Source organism: Pinus tabuliformis, chromosome 8 (assembly GCF_031772625.1).
Source record: "Pinus tabuliformis cultivar Carrire ecotype Pingquan chromosome 8, CPIR1, whole genome shotgun sequence".
NCBI lineage: Eukaryota > Viridiplantae > Streptophyta > Pinopsida > Pinales > Pinaceae > Pinus > Pinus tabuliformis.
In genome coordinates, this window is record NC_142294.1 from 512,496,439 (window position 1) to 512,518,717 (window position 22,279).

The 22,279-nt window shown below is 36.0% G+C and overlaps 1 protein-coding gene across 1 annotated transcript; it reads left to right on the top strand.

The window, feature by feature from the left end:
• The first annotated feature begins 3,730 nt into the window (after positions 1-3,730).
• Positions 3,731-7,304, top strand: LOC149236358 (aluminum-activated malate transporter 12-like). The gene is made up of 5 exons (XM_089368866.1): positions 3,731-3,980; positions 5,184-5,324; positions 5,432-5,707; positions 6,099-6,218; positions 6,309-7,304. Exons 1-5 carry the CDS (start codon positions 3,731-3,733, stop codon positions 6,374-6,376), a joined length of 855 nt encoding a protein of 284 aa, XP_089224992.1. The 3' UTR covers positions 6,377-7,304.
• The last annotated feature ends 14,975 nt before the right edge of the window (positions 7,305-22,279 follow it).

Sequence of the window (22,279 nt, forward strand, 5' to 3'; positions counted from 1 at the left end):
TCATTGATTAATTAATTAATACCTAAGTACCTTGAGGTAAGGAGGTTAGGGTAGTACCCTAACAGGAATGAAGGAAAGGTTAATGATAATATTATCATTATGAGACTCCATTTACTTAAAAGGACCACATAATAACTAGTCAACCTTTGAGGGATATTCAACTAGACAGTCGCATAACATCACTCTCTTTCATAGTTCATCATGCACATACAAGTTGGTGAAGTTAAGGATTCAAGAAATGATATTAAAAACATCCATGCCACCTCACTCAATGAGTTTTTTACATGGTAAATTATGAAAATTGAGAGTTTGGGTGATAGAAGAACGTATTCCTTAATTTCCCCTCCTTGTACATGGTATGAAACATAATATCCCAAGCTAAATGTAATTGAAGGTTTTTCTTATCATTAAATTAGTTATTTTCAACTCTAGATTCTAAGAACCCTCATGATACATGATACATGTTTTTTTTGTAGAAGTTCCAAAAAAACATCGATATGCTCATCATCCTTTCTATATAATGCATGGTAGAGGTTTGGATTCGAAATATCTTCTTTTCCACACCCTTTTGGAACTCATATTACCCACCCATCTAGGATTGTCTTCATAGTTTTCTTTTCTATTTATTAGTGTTAATGGAGAGTTTGTTGTCTATTTTTTTAGGTAGCGAGGGGGGATGATGGGTGGGTGGGGTGTTGGTGGAATGGCCCTATGTCTACCTCTACATGAGGAAACAATCTAAGATTAGGATGAAAATCCTTATCCATCATTGTGTTAATTGGCTTGGGAATAATCATCCTAGAGGTGGATGTGCTCTTAATTAGGTCAGCCAAATTTCCTTTGTTACCATTGTTCACCAATTAAATACATTCCTTTCTTTTTATAAAGGACAAATAATTTCGAGTCAAAGAATCTAAAATGAGAAATAAAGTATAAAAATAATTGACCCTAACCTTTAGGGGTATCCCTAATTCTAATAATAACTTTGTGAGGAAAGTAAGTTTTTTAAAAAGGATTATTACTTTATAGACATTACTTTATAAACTAAAATTATAGTAACATCGATAAATAGTTATATACATTTTAGAGTATATTGATACAAATACCTACATGGTTTCAAATATGAAGATTGAAAAATTATAAAATATTTTGTCAAATGGATTAGAGTAAACTTAAAATAATAATAATAATGCTATAAATTTAATTTGTATTCTCCCTTATATTAAGCTATAGAGTGTCTCTCGATTAAAAACTATTCTAACTACATTATAGTGAATATTAACTTAACAACTATATTAAATAGATTCTTAAATTTAGTATAGCCAATATTATAATAATTGTTAGAGACATAGGAAAAATCATTCTCAATGAAAGAAGTTAGAATGAAAAATAAATCACTAACATTTAGGGGTATCCTAATTCTAATAATAATTTCAATAAGGAAAGGAATATTTCCAAAAATAGATTATAAATAATAATTATAAGAACATTCACAAAACTTATTTACATCTTAAATTAAATTGATACCAACTTATATATATTTTTAGAAATAATAAAATATTTTTCAAATAAATTAATATAGAGTTGAGTTGAAACACACTTAAAAAAATTCTAATCTTGCTTTAAAGTCTATTTGTGTTCTATAGAGCGTGGGATTTATCTCTTATATCTTAGATTATGGGATATTCTCAAAATCCACAAGAAAAATAAAAATCCCATTATAGAAGCCTCTTGACCCAAAAATTATTATAGCTACTTTATAACTAAGTCAAAATTAAGTTAACAATCTCAAATAGATACATAATTTTAATTTATTATTTTTTATAGGTTTTTAGAGTTGCAATATAATTATTAAAGACGCGGTTAAAATCATTTTGAATCAAAGAAGCTAGATTAACAAATAAAATAGAAGAATGATGGTCTCGAGCCTCAAGGGTGTCCTTAATCCTAAGAACAACTTCAATACTGAAAGTAAGTTTTTAGAGAATAGAAGTTTTTAGAGAATAGAGGTAGTGAAGTTAGTGGAATGGCAAATGCATGCATGGGAAGATATTATCCAACAAATATTGAGGTCTGATTCAAATTTTAGTTTAGTTATCTAGCATGGTTTGTGTGTTGTTGAATTAAACTCAAAAATAAAATAGTAATCTCACCAACTTAATTCTAAATTTACTTAATAACCATTTAAAAAAAATATTACTTTCTTTATTTTTATATATATTATAAATTTGAAATAATTAAAAAATCAAATCAAATTTTAATTTAGGTAACATGGTTTGTTTCTTGTTGAATTAAACTCAAAAATAAAATAGTAATCTCACCGACTCAATTCCAAATCTACTCAATAACAACTCTCATTCATATATATATATATGAAAATAATTAAAAAATCAAATCAAATGAATTTTAAAGTAGAGTTGAAAAACACTTAAAGAGAATCCTAATACTGCTTAAACAATCCAGTTGAGAAAAGTCCTTATATTTGAATGTTGCGCCATGGCTTGCATATGTGGCCATTGGGTTAAATGTATCTTTATGCGTTGCATCATGGCTTACGTATGAGACCATTGGGTTAAATGTATCTTTAAAAGTTGCGTTGGATACAAGACCGTTGAGTTCTCGTTGACTTGAAATTAGTATGAAAGTTCCGTCCTGGGTTGCATATGAGTCCCTTGGGTTGAAGAAGACGTATATACAATTTAGTTTAAGGTTTTATTTTATTAATGATATTAACTCGGTTTGAAATAAACAAAATATAATTTTGTGATATTAACTCGGTTAGAAATAAACAATCTAATTTTGTAAGTAAAATTATGTAATTTTTATTTTTCGAAAAAAATTCTCTGTGAATTTTTAAAATTAATATATATATATATATATATATATATATATATAAAATAAATTAGATTTTGACAAATATTTAAATATTATTATTAAAAAAGATTTTTAAGCTCGATAAGAAAAAATCACATTATGTAAATTCATTAAAGTCATTATATTGATGTTTACTAAAAATATTTTTTTATTCAAAATAAGAATACAAAAGTCAAAAAAAGAAAATAAATAAACAAATATATTCAAATGTTACCAAATAAATAAAAACTAAATATATATATATGAAAGCGGACTGTTGACAAAATAGACTCCAAATATTTTAAGTATCATTATTCGAAAAATTACATATCTTAAAGCGGATTTTGGAAAAAATAGACTCCTAAGACAAATACAACTCTCAAATTTTCGGGAAGAAAAAGATAGTTTTCCTTCTCATTCGGCCACTCGATTTTTTAGTGGCCTGCCACTAAGATTCAGTATATTGTTATTTATATGTCGTAATGATGGAGGGGAAGAATTCTTGGGCTGCGTTCCCCGCCGCCCACGAGTTGTAATAAAAACGGTAATAGTTCACAAACTGCTTTTGACATTTTCCTAAATATTCATGTCACCCTCCTTACGACTTATGGCACTAATTTTCTTTATATCTTGTTCCCTACGCAACCATCAGTACCATTCCCTCGCACGGAGAGGGACTGTGCTGGGAAATTGTGGCCAGGCCTGTAGCACTGCATTAACGGGATTGGCTTCTGTTATTTGGACTGGACATAATTGATTATGAAATAGAGCGAGCTCGTCGAAGTTAAATTACTTGTAGGTTCAGGCAATCGAATAGAGCTTGAGTAAAGAGTGCTTATTTTCTTATATTGTAGTAAGTTTTCGTTGAACGAAATCGATGGAGTGGAAGATTAATATCGAGGGAAAGATGGATGTGATTACCATCCGGAAGAAATTCCAAGAAAGTCTGGTTACCAGAATATCACATGCTTTCAAGCGATGGAAAGCATCTGTCCTTTCTGTGTGCGCGCGGATTTGGCAAGTGGGTGCAGACGATCATCGAAAAGTTATCCACTCCATCAAAGTTGGGCTTGCACTGTCCCTGGTGTCTGTTTTCTACTTCGTCAGGCCAATGTTTGACACCTTTGGTGGGAATGCCATATGGGCCGTCGTTGCTGTCATCCTCTTTCATTTTGTCTATGGGATGTTCAAATATTTTAGATTTTATAATAGGTGAGAAATTTGTAATTAATTCAGTATTAAAATCTCCAAATTCCTTGATACTTTGCTATATTAAAATGTGCTTTATATTTTGGCTATGGGATGTTCAAATATTTTAGATTTTATAATAGGTTAGAAATTTGTAATTAATTCAGTATTAAAATCTCCAAATTCCTTGATACTTTGCTATATTAAAATGTGCTTTATATTTCTGACATACGGTGCTCTGGGAAGTTTTTAATTTTCTCACAGAAATACTCGAAATGAAGCAATGAATTTCATAATAATAATAATAAACAGGTTGTTCGAAATGTTGATTATAATAAAAATGCATGTGATGATTTTGGAAGATAACACATTTTCTCACGGAAATACTGGAAATGAAGCAATGAATTTAATAATAATGATAATGAAGAACAGTTAATTCCAAATGTCAATTATAATAAAAATGAATGTCATGATTTGGGAAGATAACACCTCGTAAGATATAAATAGCAAAAAGCCTCAAATTATCAATAATAACGAAGAACATAATCATTACTATGTATGTTTGGTTAAAACTGAATAACTGAGTTTAACATAATGTTATAATCACCTATAATTATAATGGGAAAATTGGCCATTTAAGTGTAAAATAATGAATCGTATAACATAATAGAGTTTCTTCTCCTACTTCATTATGGACTGGACATTGCATATCAGATGCACTAGACCCATAATAAACACATCCAAATAGAGAAGAAGGAAGAACACGTGAGCAATAAATTTCCAAAGAGGAATATCCATGAAGTTACACAACCCCCCAAGAGGAATATCCATGAAGTTACACAACCCCCCTCCCCATGTTACACTTCAGATTGCAAATGTCCTGCTCTTTGTCTTCATCTTAAATATTCTGTAATGTTATAAATTTCATATCATTTACATTTTTCATTCTCTCTGTTGTTGCCTCTTTATCATCGTCTCTTATCATAGACTATTAAAACTAACAACAATCTTTATAAAGATCGGTGTATTTAGACCTATTGAATTTCGATATGACAGTGTCATGAGTATGTCCTATCACTAGACCAGCTATTCGGCTATAACTATAATGAATTAACGTTTTGCGCCATTCTAATATAATGCAGGTGCTACGTTGAGCAAAGGTCTGAACATATCTTGTGCGACGTTCTTGGCGGGATTCTTAGGAGTCGGTGTGAGCTATGTTGCGGAACTTACAGGGAAAAGATGTGAACTTTTTATACTGGGTGTCTCCATTTTTGTCATAGGTCAATACCATCTCATTCTTATATTCTTGAAGATTCAATTCTGCATGGTATATTTGACCCTTTGCTTTTCAGGATTCTAATGAATCTGGTCCATTTCGGTGATGCAGGTGCATGGTCCACATATTCACGTTTCTTTCCAATTATGATCAAGAAAAAATACGATTATGTGGTGGTCGTCTTCATTCTCACCCACAATCTCATAGCCATTACTAGTTATCGTGCCGAAAATATTTTCAAAATGGCGTATCAACAGATGTCTATGATTGTCATAGGTTGTGCGCTCTCATTTGCTATTAACGTGATCATTTTTCCTGTGTGGGCTGGAGATGATCTTCACAATTCCATTTTATGTAACATGGAAGGATTAGCTAAATCTCTGGAAGGTAAGGCGTAGCCCGAAACAACAATAAATGAAATGTTTTTAATTTTCATGTAGGTTAAAGATTGATTATTATAAATATTTGTTGTAGGTTTTGATAATATTTTGAAATTAAAATAAGGTAATAAAAATAAGCTCAATTTTATGATCATATTTCAAAATATTCCTAAATCTATAATACAAATAAAGATGGCTGCCAAACCTCTGAAATCTGGAATCCAATTAAATATGGCTGCCTTACATTATCTTTCTATTTTGTAAGCATATTTTAAAACCATTGCTTGTATAGTTAGTGCCATGCTCCCGCAAAAGTAACAGATGTTTTAAAAATAATAACTAGTAGTATATAAAAATGCCTATATTTTTTAACATAAAATTTGTTTGTATATCAGCAGAATGTGTCACAAAATATTTCGTGGAGCCAAAAGATTGCCAGGAATCAGGCTATGACGAGGTTCGAAGCGCTTGTAAATTTGTGCTGAACTCGAAAGCCACGGAAGAGTCATTGGTCATTGGTAAATATCATACTGCATAAGATCGTATTGTCGTTTCCTACTATATAAATTGGCGATCCATTTACTAAGAAACTTATGTGAATCTCACAGGCGAGTTTTGCCACCTGGGAGCCACCACATGGACGTTTCTTCTTGAGATATCCATGGAATCTTCATGAAAAAGTGGGAAACATCACCAGACATTGCGCCTACTGTGTGAAGGCTTTACATGAATTTTCAAAATCTGAGATTCAAGTATTGGTCGAAATTCCAATGCAATACTATTACATTTTCGTACACTGATTAATTTCGTATCATATAATCATTGGTGATCATGTTATTTGTTCAGGCTCCTTTTGCAGTAAGAGAAAATTTGAAAACGTCATTCATTGACATGGTCAGAGAAGCCGCAAACATTCTCCGTGAACTGGCTGAGAGAATAAGGAAGACCAGAAGAAGTAAAAGTCCACATTTAATGATGGATCGGTTAAGAGCAGTGGTGGAGAATCTGCAAAGTTCCCTGAAACTTCAGCCAGAGCTTTTTATCAATAGTAAGAGGTGGATAGTTCTGGAGGAGAAGCCCTTGAGAGTTCCACAAAATTTCTTGGAAGGATTAACTAGAACGGAAAATTTACAGGCCTCCTCAATACCAAGGCCGGCAAAACAGGCCGTTCTGATAAATAGAGGGTCAATTGGAATTAGTATGGAGAAAGGTGTACAAACAGATACGTCAAGAGATCGAGCTGCTAAAATATGTGAAATGAGAGAAATGAAGCAAAGCAGTTGTTCATTTATGGAGATCCTTCCTCTTGTTAACTTTTCTGCTTTGCTAATAGAAACAGTGGCAAAGTTAGAGAGGCTAATGATGGCAGTTGAAGAGCTTGAAGAGGCCATCTTTAGAAACATTGATAGCAGGTAAGTGAAATTATTTTAACTAAAGAAATAGTGGTTACTCAGGAATAGACCGCCAGACCTGTGAAAACCAATCTCCAAACTAACCCTTGGACCGTGAATACCTACCAACATCATCATTGACCCAGGCAACTAGGTTGCTAACTTCAAGTAAACAAATAGCACCAGCCGCTGTATCCCCATCACTATCACCAGTTAAAACTATCATCAATACAACTAGTACGACTGATTGACTGCCTCACCGAGTCGTTACTCGTGCGAAAACTGACAAAAATATACTTATGTTGATTTCGTAACATTTGGTGATTTGATCTCTTTCATTGTCTATATACTTATTTTGATTTGATCTCCTTCATTGTCTATATACTTATGTAATGCATGATCTCGTTAACGAGCAACTACACAAACAAATCCACTCGTAACATACCCAGTTTCTGCTTTTCCGCATCCAATCCACTTCCAATCTAATAAATCAATAACTTGTGTTCATATGCATTAGAATTAATTAAATTGCAAATCAAATATAAATCAATAACTTGTGTTCATATGCATTAGAATTAATTAAATTGCAAATCAAATATAATTATATGGATTACTAATGATTTTGTTACAATTATGGTAGGGATATGATTATCTAATTAACCAACCAATAAATCAAATATAATTATATGGATGACTAATGATTTTGTTACAAATATGATAGGAATATGAACGATTTATTAAACCAACAAATAGATCTATAGTACACCATATATGTATCATGCACCATAACCATAACCACTCTTCTTTAATTCATAGATCATGAATATTGGAGACACAATTTCACCATTCCATTCGTTAAGGTACGTGACAATAGATTAGAGATAAAAAAATTGTGGGAATCCCTCCATATTAAATAGGTAATAATACAAATATAAATACATTAAATTATGTGTCAAGATATGAAAACTATTTTCTACATATGATTTCTGAATATCTCAATCAAACATTAATGCTCTACCAAACACTAATCTAGGAAGCTAAGCTAACTAGTTGGAGAGAATCCATCAAGCCAACTAGACCTAACTACCTCTTGCAAACTAGGAAATAGGCTCTACTTAGAGAACCATCTCTACCTAATAGTGACCATAATATCAACAATAAAAATATGATCACATCCAAAAGACATGTAGGAGTTACATGCTTTAACAGTCCCCCTTAACGACTACTTTTCTTAATCTTCATGATTGAGGTCTTCAGCTACTTCTTTGAAGCACAGACTCCACTACAAGCCAAAGTGCCTTATGATATCAAAATCTGTCTCTTGTTCAACCTATCAACAAACTCGACCTAAATGTAAAACTTCACCTCCTAAAGTCTACACCCAACAATATCCTCCACTCATAGAGAATCCAACCAACACATGAACCACTCCTTTGAGTGTTAAAGAACTCTCTAATAGAGCCTATTTAGCTAAAATTGAAAATTCATACTAGTCATTAGGGACACATGATAAATAGATATGTGTGCCTATATAAGCCTTACAATAATATTCCCTTTTCATGTTAAATAGATGTGAGTACACACTCCTCCTCATGGAGATATTGGGCACCTACTCAAACATTTGCATGGACCACTATATTAACTTAAACATGATATAAGACTTGCTATAAATACAATGTTTTGATGACATTAAAATATGGTCGTGATTTTTTTATTACTCAACTCACAAAATTTTAACTTCGCTTTTCATCCACCAACCAACCTGTATAGCCATAATGATTTAGCATACACTATTACTAGTTATTCATGGACAAATATCCAAAGAACTCTATGTTGTATTCAAGACCTCTCTATCCTTCCTATTGTCAACTCATGTTTCCACTTCAAAAAATTTAGGCTGCAATCAACACTTGGGTTCTTAAGCGAGAACAATGGAACAACTGCTTCCACCTTGAAAGGTGTACATGCTCCTCCTTTCACTTTAGGAATTTTCATCATGTATTGGTTGTAAACTAATCATACCATTGATACCTCAGTTTATTTTATAACCTATTGTTACAATAAGGTCTAATATGAATATGATCATGAAGGATGAGTCACTCACCATCTTATGGATCTACGTCCATTTACCAAGATACATGGTTTCCATCCACTATACTCGCCATATCTCTAGGAAGGTAGTTTGGATACAAAATGTATTGATCTTAATCTTACTTTTAGTATGCAAATGCCAAAGTGGACTCATTATGCACTACTTGACAAATAGTTTGAGGAGAAAAACTCTTGTGTAGAACTTATTTCTAGCTACAACACTTATCACTATGCAGATTCATGATTAATGTTTACATCACAAAATTATTACAACACTATTGCATACTTGAGCAAGAATTAATAACACATACATACATGAATAAAATTCCATCTTTTCTTCTACAATTCTTTACGTCATGGGCATCTTCTTCATAATCATCTTTGTCATATTTGTTTTCATTTTAGTTGAAACATTATTTTGATGTTCCACTACTCTATGAGTTGTCAATTCTAACAAAATCATAATAAACTATTTAGTTCACTAGGTTAAATATGTTTACAAATCTCAAGAAAATTCAAGAACAAAATTTTTAGTTCACCAAACATGCACTAAAAAATGATACAAAGTGTTTACCCTGAGGTCCAATGGTATGCTAGTTTAATTATGTCACCTTCCAATCAAAAGTCTCTCATTGAGGAACTTTTTCACTTCAAATTTTATCTTCATTTTACCAAGAGCTACGACATATTTGACAAACATAACACCCCTAAGAACTTTGAATTTTCTAACTAACCTCTAAGAAACTTCTCTACTTTAACATAGTTCTTTATATAAACTTCACACAACCAATTCCCAATATCAACACCCATAGTAGTGGTTTTATCAATTTGCATATCCATAATGAGGTATCCAAATTGGCCAATAATTTTTGTTTGAATACAAATTTTGGCTATTCTCAACATTATTGGGTGGCCATTCATATCAATAGGAATAACAATCCTTTCAAGAACAACAATATTATCCTCTATATCTATTGTAAGATCTTTAAATTAGAGTAGGGTGAAAATCCTTGTCAATAAAAGCTTCAACTATATAAAAAATCTCACCAATTAATACAGTCATACGTGTTGTGCTAGCACCTACTTGCTCATCCTAAGTGTGAATTCAATCATAAAATTTGCAACTAGATGTGCCAAATCCAACTCCTATAAGGTAACAATACCATCATTTATAACCATAATGGTTCTTCCTACATTAGATAAGATCTTTAACATAAAAGGAGGACCTAATGTGGATCAGATAATATTATCAAAAACCATTAGACTCATCAATATCCACTGCCAATCCATCATCAAGGTTAGACGAAGCAAATGCCAAAGGAACAACACATTAGAGGTATTATGTAAATATTTCACAGATAACCTCTATTATGTTAGTAGAGAAGCCATGAGTAATTTCCTGAAGCTCACTGAAATCTAGACCAAAGTCGACAGTCGCAGTTTCAATGAAAGGAGGTAATATTGGGTCAATTATTGGCCATCCAACAACAATCACAAATATTTATACAAGTTCAGTAGCCCCCGCATGTGCATGAATATATTCATCCCTAGTAAGCACCATCATCCTTGTTCTACTCCCATATGCTCATAAAATGTAACAAATGCATAGTATTTTTATTTTTGACACTTTCTTTGACACGTCACTAAGAGCACCTAGTATACGAGGAAGAACAATTTCATAGCTTACTATAATTTCAGGATGTAAACTCTCTATAGACTATCTAAATGGGAAAGATTATGTTCTACTACAACTTGGTAGGGATCATTTAAAGATGAAAAGATGATAAATAAAATCCCTTCTAGCTTAATCTTCATTATCTCAAAACAAACCTCTAATGTGAGTTCCTTACACAAGTGCACTCAAGTTCTTTATACAAAATTCCTTGGACATGTACAATATAGTCTCTCCACACTACATGCAAATATGACACATTGTAACTCATGTTTGCTACTTCACAATGATATATAAATACCACACCACTATGTCTAAACATAAGTTGCAAACCTAGGAAGCACTCAAAGGATGGACAAACATGCACACAACCTAGAAACAAGATACTTCAATATACTCTTTTATCCCCATGGGTTTCATATACCTGGTCTCTCCCCTGATGGACTCATGCACAAACTTACTATGATACCATGTTAAGATATACATCAAATTATGTTTCAAGATATAAAACTTATTTTGGACATATATTCTCTATGTTAAGTGAATATCTCAACAACACACCAATATACGAAAATGTATGAAGTTAACTAGCTAAAGAGAATATATCAAACTACTTAAATATCTACCTAAAAATAAACAATAATAAAATATGATTTCACATATAAAACAAGTAAGAGTTACATTAGCACCATTCCCATAAACCTTACCTCAATCACTAATCTATTTTAATGACAAATCCTTGAGATCCATTATAACGATACCTAATCTTGATTACCATTTTTCTCTGAGAGATACATAATGCCATCCTTCCCAATAGTGAATATGTTTGGTTTAAGAAAATAGTACCCCATTTGAAGTTTCATCTTCTCACTATTGATATCACATTTCATCAAATTTCAATTGACTATAATTATTTGAAAATTGTGTACCACGTAATCAAAATGATGTTTTTTTTGGCAACTCGGCAATGATAAAATTGTGAGAGATGACACTATTGATAAAAGAAATGACCTTTCTGTTCTTGATATAGGAAAACAAGGTTAATGTTTAGGAATTGAAAAATCCTAATGAATCATGGTGGGAAATTCGGGGTTCATCATGGGAAGGCTTCAAGGTGATTGCTTTAGGAGGAAGAATTGTAGTCTTTACTAGATCTCGATTTGGGATGACTTCCTCTAAAATTTCCTGACGCATGTTAGGTTAGGTGATGTCTATGAAAAATAATTTTATTCCTTACATATATATCAGTTGACCCATTACTCATCATTGTGATGAAAAAATATAAGACATGGGTATTTAATTTCTTTTGTCAAGATCAACCTGTGGAACCTTAAGGGTTAGGAAGTTTAGGGAGTAGGTGTAAATATAAAAGGGGGACATGATAAGAATGATGTGGGTTGTTGGTTTCTACAATTACCATGAGTTATGCTTCCATAGCTCACTTATAGGTTTCCAACCATGTACTTAGGTGAACCATAATAGTTGTTCTCAAATTTCCTCCCTTAAACCAATGATAAGAAATTCTCTCAAAAAGTAACTAGGCATGTCCTTTATGTCAATAGAAAATTACTCATAGGCCATAATATGGTATTGATTATTCCTATTGGGTGCAACTCTATTTGGTGCAACTCGATCAACAACTCGACAAAATAGATGTCAATTTCAAGGTGAGCATAAATGGTGTTTAAAAATTAGCTCTATGTAATGTATCCCATATAAGACTTCTTGTGACATGGCCACCATTTGTAATGCTCTCAATCCAACTACACAACACCCGCCAAAATTCTACTATTCTAGTGATAATGTCTTGGATGGAGAAATAGTGCTGCATCTAGTTAACCCATCTTGGTAGGTTGGAGCCATTAAACTTGCTTTTATATACTTTAGGAACTTTGTGACATATTTAATTTCGATTATATAGAAAAGATAACTTGAGGTGATGCTGACTCACTCTACTTTTATTGGTCGCTAAACTAACTCTTTAGATAACACAGTGGCCATAATCTTGGAGAGGTTTTTTTGCATCTAAGAAATTAGAGAAACATTACTTTATGATTATTCAATCTTATTAATTTGTGTGTTTAGGTAATCTTATTAACTTGTGTGTTTAGATAGTCAATTTGAGAAACATTGCTTTTTATATAAACTGCATAGTTTTCCTTGTGGATGATTCTATTTTCTACAGCCATGAGTTTGGTGAATTTCATTGGAGCCTTGGGTCCACCAAAATGGTTACTAGAGAACTATACTAATGTAATCAAATGTTATATCAGGAGTCTTCTGAGATAAAAATTGCATAATTGTATGTCATGTCTATTAAAAAAAAAAAAGTCAACAAAGATATACAACAGTATAATTAATATTATATAAAGAATATTTACAGAGAAGGTGTTACTCTGTGAAGTTGGCTCTGCAAAAGCTGTTCACCCCCGCCAATCTCCACGCTCGATTTTCGTCCTCCTATATCTAGATAAAAAAAACCTGACAGGTGGAAAGGGTTCGAAAGAGTTTTGCATGAGTATTCTGTCGTTTGCTTAACCGAAGATGGCGAGCAATTTCCGCAGTTCGTCATCTCCACCATCCATCTCATGGACCACAGGATGACTGCCTTTGCCACCAGCCCTGCCGCCGATGACTGCCTGTGCCACCAGCCCTGCCGGCGGCGTCTAAGCATTGTTCACGCGATCCCTGCCTCTGCCACCAACCCTGCCGGCATCGTTGAAGCGCCGTTTGTCAGATTACCGGATGACGGATTATGAAACCGCAGAAAATCATCGGATGAACAAAAGTTAAGGTTTTTTAACAGTCGTGGATCGAAATATCTTTAAGAATTAGCGTCCAAATAGCAAAGACAATTTTCATTTGACTAACAGATATATATAAATTGCCATAAGAATCGTAAAAATGACAGACCAAAGCGCTTGGAGCATCTCTGAGGTGCAATCTTGGGAGAGAATATCTTGCCTAGAGCATTCTTATTGGTAGAATGTTTGAGTTGGAGACAGAGATCCATGGTCGAATCCCTCTCCTGTTGGTTTGGAAATTAAAATCAGCCCCATTTGTTGTCAGAAAATAGTGGCAGAGCGACTGCTGAGCGTCACCCTCTTTTTCTTTAGCGGCGGCAGAAACATCTGTGGGCTGAATCACCAGATTTGGGAAATTTGTGGAGTAGGTCTTGAATCTGTGGCTTTGGAAATTAAAGTCAGCCCTTTTCGTTGTCAGACGATAGTGCCAGAGCGGCTGCCTGGCATCACTCTCTTTTCCTTAATAGCGGTAGAAACATTTGTGGGCTGAATCACTCGATTTGGGAATTTCGCGGAGCAAGTCTTGAATCTATGGATGCGAGTTGCAGCGATAGCCATAGCCGTAGCCATAGCCATGTACGCTTCTATCTTGGTTGGGATGAGAATATGAATGAACGTATTATACACGCGTTTGATTTCCTTACTGGTGTCGTAAAATGAAGCCACACGTTTGATTGAATCTAGTATCAATTTCGTTTGTGTGGGTTCGTACTTTTTTACAGTTAGGATATCCAATGAATTCCAATAAAAGAGGTATACTTATTTCTGTCAACTCAAATATTCAACAAATATTGTTTTAATGGTTAAATATGGCATGAATGAAAGTTTTAAGTTGAACGAATATTAAAATTTAATTGTTAAATATAGCATGAATGAAAATTTTAAGTTTTTACAGTTTTGGTAGGCGAATAAGTTATGTTATGACATGGAATAAAGTTATGTTCTTCAATTAAGTATAAAATATATTGAAAAGAAAGAGTGATAATTTTATTTTATTTTTTTATAAAATATTTTTTTGGGTAAACTTATTGTGAAATCATTGTCATATAGTGACATTAAATTAATATAACTTGTATTGTGAATTTTATAGAGTTGTATATTCTTATTTATTTTTTTGATAATTATTGGTTCATTGTTATTTGTACAATTAATTATTTTTATTCTTTTTCAATAAATATTATATTTATAATAAATATTATAAAAGTAAAAATAATAACATAATTTATAATATGGTATAAAAATAATATTTTATATTATTAACCATAAAATATTATTAAAAAAATATTAGATAATTTTCAGTTTTTTTTAATTATATTATAAGTTTTACGAATTTCCTATTTCCATGTAAGTTTTACATGTTTTTTCTTTCTATAATTTTTTGAGTTACATTATAACATTTATTGGAATCATAAGAAAGTTTTTCTATCTTTTTAGTTTTTTTTAATTATTTTATAATTAAATATTGTATACATATAGGTGTTTAAGTTATTATGATTTTTTAAAATCGGAACTAAGTTCATTGTATAATTTAGGGTGATTAATGATTGTTTTAAGTTATTACAGTTTTGGTAGGCCAATGTAATATTATGACATGGAATAAAGTTTATTTTATAGTTAAATATAAAATATATCGAAAAGAAATAGTGATAATTTTAATTTTTTCCTCTTAAAACGATTTTTTTAGCAAATTTATTATAAAATATTATCATAAAGTGAGATCAAATTAACATAACCTAACCTTTTGTAGGGTGAACTTTGCAACTTTTTTTTTTCCAAGGAAAAAAGCGAACTTTTTTATAAGAAGTAAAAAAGTTACAAGCAGATGAGTTAACATTCTGAAATGATCTGCCTATAAAAGGCCAGCCTCCTCTAATGAGGATCGTCAGCACCCCTACACCGTGCTGCTCAAAAATAAACACATACTCTCGGCCTGGACAGCCGCACCGAGAAGGAAAAACATGATCAGAAATCCAAAATCCAGCTGGGCCTCCTTTCTAGAGGAAAACGACCTAGCTGATCCCATACCGATATATAATAGCCACAGTCCGCTCTAAAAACCAGAGCATCATAGTATATAAAAAAGTGAACAGTAACCCATAGTAAAAAACATATGCCACCAGATATCCTATGACCAGACAGATCATCTAGTGCATATAGAAAAAAAATAAAACACTATGAATATGGAGGGTGATCCGACACACGGATCTGATCCTGGATCTGTTCGGTTATTCTCCACGAGCCCACAGCTTGTTGAAGACCTGCTTTAGAAAGCCCATCTGCAACCTCATTGAATTCCCTGTATATATGTTCAATGGGAAAAACATTAAACTGCTTCTTTAAGGATTGAATTTCTTCTAAAAGAGGCATCAACATATAGTTCTGACATCTGAATTTTCCAATAACCCAGTTTACAACATTCATAGAGTCTCCATAAATCTGAACAGTGAGGATATTTTTTTGGATGAGCCAACAGAGCAGTAGTTTTAAAGCAGAGAGCTCAGCGAAATTATTTGAGCCCATTCCAATTCCTACCGAAGCCTTGAGAGAGTGTGAGTTACTAATGTGAATGCATATCCCAGCACCCGTGTTATTGTTTTGTGCGGCACCGTCAAAAAAAGCCCACGGTATCCCATCCCGAATGCTGGGTTCTTTCCTCTGGTTATGATTGGCATGTTCCTCGTCCAAAGGAATGCTGTCGAGAATAGCGGTACTTTGAATGGCCACAGCTGCCATAGGAGTCAACTTTTCTCTGAAAATGTTGCGATTCCTTGCAAGCCAAACACCCCAGCAGATGATGGGGGGCAAATTTCTCAGATTCCTCCCCTGAAAATGGTTCCACTAGTATTCCCAAGCTGCAGTCATACTGACCCCTTCCCATCTTAATTTTACATTTAGGAGCCTTTCCGCTTCTATCCAAACCTGTTTTGTGAACGGACATGAAAGGAAAAGATGAGAAATGGTTTCATCATCCGCAAAACACAAAGGGCATCTTCCAGGGCCCTGTTTAAAGCGAGCTTGTAGAACTTCCCAGGTAGGAATCTTATGGTTTAAGGCACACCAGAAAAAAATTATAGATTTTTTAGGGCATTTTAATTTAAACAATGGTTTTGACCACCAAACAGGAGGATTCCAACCTTTATTCTTCATCAAGAAATTATATCCAGCCTTTGGAGAATATTGCCCTGTTTCAGCATGTACCCAAACTAGAGAATCTGGCCTATCCTTTAATCTAACATTTGATCTTCTCAACTCCTGAATAAAGCGCTGCCAATCATTCCTCCAGGTGAAATTTAGCCCTATCTCATCTCCAGACTTCCAAGCCTGTCCCCAAATAGATGACTGCTCCGTACTTGCAATCTGACTTAAACTCCTTATACCAATGTCATCCAAATGAGTGAGCATTCCTGGGGGGAGGGCAAAACCTTCGCTGCATCCAACCCACGGGTCTCTGCCAATCCTCAAGCTTTCTCCATTTCCAACCCGCCATGCCAGCCCTTGTTCAATTACCTTAAAAGCCTCCGAAGTGGCTTTCCAGATGACTGAGCAGTTTCTCCCTTTCTTATTTGGCCTTCTTATCCAATCTTCAAGCGGTGTGGGGTCAATGTATTTCCTTTTTACCACCTTAGTCCAAAGATTCTCCATAGAAATGATTCGCCATCCTGATTTAGCTGCTAAAGCCTGACTAAAATCGATTGGACTTTTCAGCCCCCATCCTCCCCAGTCTTTTGGCCTTGCGATCTTATCCCACGCCACCCAAGGGAGTACAGACTCCTCCTTGGACCCTGACCATAGAAATCTGCTGCATAGCTGTTTTATTTTGTGGAGGATTCCTTTGGGTATCCATGTCAAGGCTGCCCAGAAAACTGGAATAGCCTACAGCACTGAATTCACCAAGGTAAGCCTTCCTGCCCTAGATAGCCACTTGAAGCTCCAATGGGATATCTTTTGTTCAATCTTTGCTACTAACCAATTCCAGTCCTGCTTCCTGTAAGAGGTTGGCTTGAGCCAAAACCCAAGATATTTAAAGGGCTGCTCCATATTACATGTTCCAAAGGGCAGGTGGGCAGCAATTGAAAGCTCCTCTTGCCTACTAAAGCCCTCAAAGATTAGTTGAGACTTTCTATCGTTTAATTTAAGCCCTGAAGCTTTCAAGAACTGATCAAGAATAGTCTTTATTTCTAATATTTCAGATATATTCCCATTTGAAAACAACAGAATGTCATCAACAAAAAGCAGATGGGTAATGAACAGGTTAACAACAACTTCCAAACCTTTGATCAAACCTGAACTTTTTGCCTTTGAGATAAGCCTGCTTAAACCTTCTGCAGCAAGAAGGAAGAGCAGGGGGGAGAGCGGACACCCTTGGCGAAGTCCTCTTTGACACTTGAAAAATTGAGAAGCAGCTCCATTTATCAGGACAGCAAAATTTACATTTGAGATGCATCCCATAATCCATCTTATGAAGCCCACCTGGAAGCCAAGATGAGTCAAGAGCATCTTGAGATATGTCCAGCTGACCCTATCATAAACTTTGGAAAGGTCTATTTTGAGCACTGCCCCTTTCTTGTTTGCCTGCCTGAGACTGTGAATGGTTTCTTGTGCTACCCCGATGGCTTCATGAATCTGCCGCCCATTCAGGAAACCAAATTGTTCCTTTGAAATATAGCAAGATAAAATGGTTTTCAGGCGTACCGCAATGATCTTTGCTATAATCTTGTAAATGGTATTGCACAGAGAAATATGCCTGAAGTCTTCGAAGGATTCAGGATCTTCTTTTTTTGGAATAAGGGCAATGAAAGTTGCATTAAAAGGTCCAAAGATTTCACCTTTTATTCTAGACTCCTCCACCACTTCAGTAAGTTCTGACCCAATGGACTCAAAAAAGTGAGTGAAGAGTTCTATGGTCCAACCATCAGGTCCTGGGCTTTTGTCTTTTGCCATGGACTTTATAACACTCTCAACCTCCTCTTTTGTCACTTCTCTAAAGAGGTCTTCAGCCTCCTCCTCCTCCACAAACCGAGGGAAAGCCTGTGCAATTCTGATGATTTTAGGTAAATTAATACCCCCTGGATCAGAAAAAAGGGCCTGAAAGTGGTTCTTCCCCATAGCAGACAGATCTTCAAACGTGGAGGCCTCCCTGCCTTTCGAGTCCCTCAACTAACAAATAGTGTTTGCATTCCTCCTCCCTTTTGCATAATTGTGAAAAAATTTTGTATTTTCATCCCCTGCTTTCAGCCAGATAGCTCTGCTTTTCAATCTCCACTCTTCTTCTTTGTCCAATAAAATCTTCGCCCTTTTCTTTTCTAACTCCAGGATTTTCTCTTTTGAATCCATCGATGCATAGGCATCAGACTCTGGATCTTCAAGGACCCTCAGAGAGTCATCAATGCTTGCTAAGTCTTCAGTTTGTTTTTTCCTTCTATCTGAAGCTCATTCAATGGTTGCTTTCTTGAGTCTTTTTAAGTTTTCCATGAATCGCCCAGCTTTGTTCCCCACATACTCAGACCCCGGATGACTCCAGGTTTCATTGAATAGCTTTATGAAAGAGTCTTCCTGTAGCCATTGAGCATTGAATTTGAAAGGCGCGGCCGACTTAGGAGGAGGCTTTGAGAAATCAAGGAGAATGGGAAAATGATCTGAGTTCCCACCTTCCCCAACCCACTGCCTAAACAGCGGAACCAGGGACGCCAACCTTTCGCTGATGAGAAACCTATCCAACCTTTTAGCAATTCTATGCTCCCCAGTCCTTCTGTTCCTCCAGGTTGGTTTGGCTTTTATAATGTTTACATCAATCAGCTGATGAGACAAAAGAGCATTTGAGAAGAAATCAGTCAGGGGATCCTCCCTTGCAAGAGGTCCCCAGGCTTCAGATGTCCCCATAGAGAAGTTAAGATCTCCTCCTATGATGAGATTCTTGTCATTTACCAGACTTTTTGAGAGGAACTCATTCCAGAAAATAGCCCTTCCCTGACACGGCCCGTAGACATTTACAATTGTCAAAGGGATATCAAAATCAGGTGACACAACCTCCATTCCCAACACATTCGGTAGTCCCCATGAGGTTAGCACTTTCAACTTTCCTTTTTTAAAACCTGTAGCTATTCCTCCCGAGTGTCCTGAGGCATCCACAGCCATGAAAACCCATCCCGGGAAAAGGGAACAGAGAGATGCTTCAATTTCCATACTTTTGCCTAAAGTCTCCTGAAGGAAAACTATGTCTGGGTTACAACGAGAGATGAGTTCTTTAAGAGCTAGTTTTTTAGGTTTACTAGCTAAACCTCTACAATTCCATGAGAGACAGATCATTTGATAACCGTCTCAGGGGGTTTTGCTGCTCTAAGCGCCCCAGTAATTGTCATCTGCTTCCCATCAGCAACATCAAAAATTGCTTTTGCTTGTGTTTTTGATAACATTGATTTTCTCCCTCTACTCTTCTTAGAATAGCATTTAGGGGTCTCAATCCCTAAACCTCCTACCGGATCCATAATCTCTTTCGGGACAACCGGCTTCTTGCTTAATGATCTCAGGTTATAGTGCCAGACTACAGAGGATGGCCGAACACCGATCCCCAGAGGGGGGAAATCCTCACCACTCAGATTTATGGAGACTGACTCAATAGATAGATTATCAATTTTTTTCATTACGTCATTACAATTGTTCAACACAGAAAACCCCCCGATACAAGAATCAGTTATAATAGCAGAATTTTTTAAAGAAGGTGACGACATACCTGATTGATCGACAGTGGCTTCGGCGTTCGGCACCATAGGAGGGGTATCCACCATCGGCTAACTATCTGCAAGACGCACCGGATCTCCCTCCTCATTAAGAAATTTTGCCGCTGTCTGATGGAAGTGCTCCTCCACGTTTGCCCCCGCACGAATAGCCTCCTCTACCTGGAACTCATCCTGCCTCATATGCTCTTCCCATCCCTCAGCATCCTTTTGCATCCTCCTCCTCTGCCTTCCCATCGGACAGTCTCTCGCCAAGTGCCCATAATCATGACAGCGGTGACAATGAAACGGAAGCTGTTCGTAATCAAGCTTCTGTTCAATTCTGTAATCCTTATATCGCAGAGGTATAGATTTTGCTAGGCCCTCCTTGGGATTGAGTCTTACCAGAATCCTTGCCACTCCTTTCTCAAAAGTATGCAAATAAGATCTATCTGCATCCAGATATGTACCCAACACGTTCCTTATCGACTTGAATACCGAGTCCGCCCATAGATACGGGGGAAGATTTGGTACTCTTACCCAAACTGGAAACTCGTCCACCTTCTCTGTTTCAGCATCGAAAAGTGGCGTCCATCTCTTGAAAAAAACCGGCCTGTTCCCATATGCCCAGTTCCGCCCTTCGACCCACTCCAGAGCCTCCTTGCTGTCGAAACTGGCCATGAACCAACCTTTAACAAGCGCATTTGATTTAAATGTGGCCGCCGGAGTACCCGACCACTGGCTCTCCGCCCACTGCCTTAGGGCTTTACCTGAGACTGGCCGTCCTCTAATTCTGCCCACAAGCGTGACCTCAGCCACATCAAGCACATCCTCAACCTGCACATCCATCCCTAGGACCACCTCTGCAAACTCCCTCGTCTTCAATGGTTTTGTTTTCTTCCTCTTTCCCCCTGTCCTTCTTACTTCAGATTCATCATTCTTATCCCCAGGTTCCAGGGTTTGTTCTTCATCTCGCCTCCGCTCCCCTTCTTCTGCCCCTTCTGCATGCTCAATCCCTTTGCTTGTCGAAGCCTCGACAAGTCCTGCAATCGGACTGCCACCACTCCCTGCCCCCGAGAGGTCATGTGCTACTCCGTCACTTTCGCCCAAAACCTGCCTGGCGCCCCTGCCCGCTTCAACCACCTTCGGTCCATTAAAACCCTGCGAGGGTTCCTTAGAGAACAGATCTCTATTGACAGCAGACAAATGGGGACTCCTCCCGGATTCAATCTTTGAGGTTTTTAAACCCCCAACAGGTCTCCAAACCCCAACATTTTGAACCGAATTAATAATATCTTCTAAGCCCCCAGATGGGCAGAAAATTTTTGAGGGTGAGAGTAACTTACCAGGCTGCGAGATAGAACCCTTGTCTCCCAAGGAATTCGGCTCTGCAATGGGAGAGTCCTTCACAAGTTCTTTCCCAAGAGGGCCCAGAAACCCCGACAGATCCCAACTTTCATCCAACAAACCCTTGGCATAGCTTGAGACTCTAGATGCAGCCCCCGCGCCCGTGGCATCTCCAAAACCTTCATTCTTGCCTGTTATCTCTCCCAGTGTATGTGCGTTGATCTCTCTACCCCAAACCGTTAGCAGGTCTTCAGGAGAAGGGTCTAGCTCCACCGCCTCGCTCGAATTCACCATGGTTTAAAAGAAGACCGGAAATAGAACCTTTCAACCGTTGCACGAGACAAGCGCTGGGAAAACCGCTTACAGGTAGCAAGCTCAGGGAAGCAGCTGGCCTGGACAGTAAAAACTCCAAGAAAAGCACGGGAAGGTAAAAAAGTCTGAAACCACCCATGCATCCAACTAAACCGAAAACAACAAACCGCCAACTTGGAAGGAAATTTCTTTCTCCAGCCGTCAACATCGACTTTGACCCACGCCGAACACTGTGCTATCGCTAGCTCT

Coding starts and splice junctions, on each gene's coding strand:
- LOC149236358 (XM_089368866.1), top strand. CDS start 3,731: ATGGAGTGGAAGATTAATATCGAGGGAAAGATGGATGTGATTACCATC. Junction 3,981..5,183: donor GCCAATGTTTGACACCTTTG/GTGGGAATGCCA, acceptor AATATAATGCAG/GTGCTACGTTGAGCAAAGGT. Junction 5,325..5,431: donor TGTCTCCATTTTTGTCATAG/GTCAATACCATC, acceptor TCGGTGATGCAG/GTGCATGGTCCACATATTCA.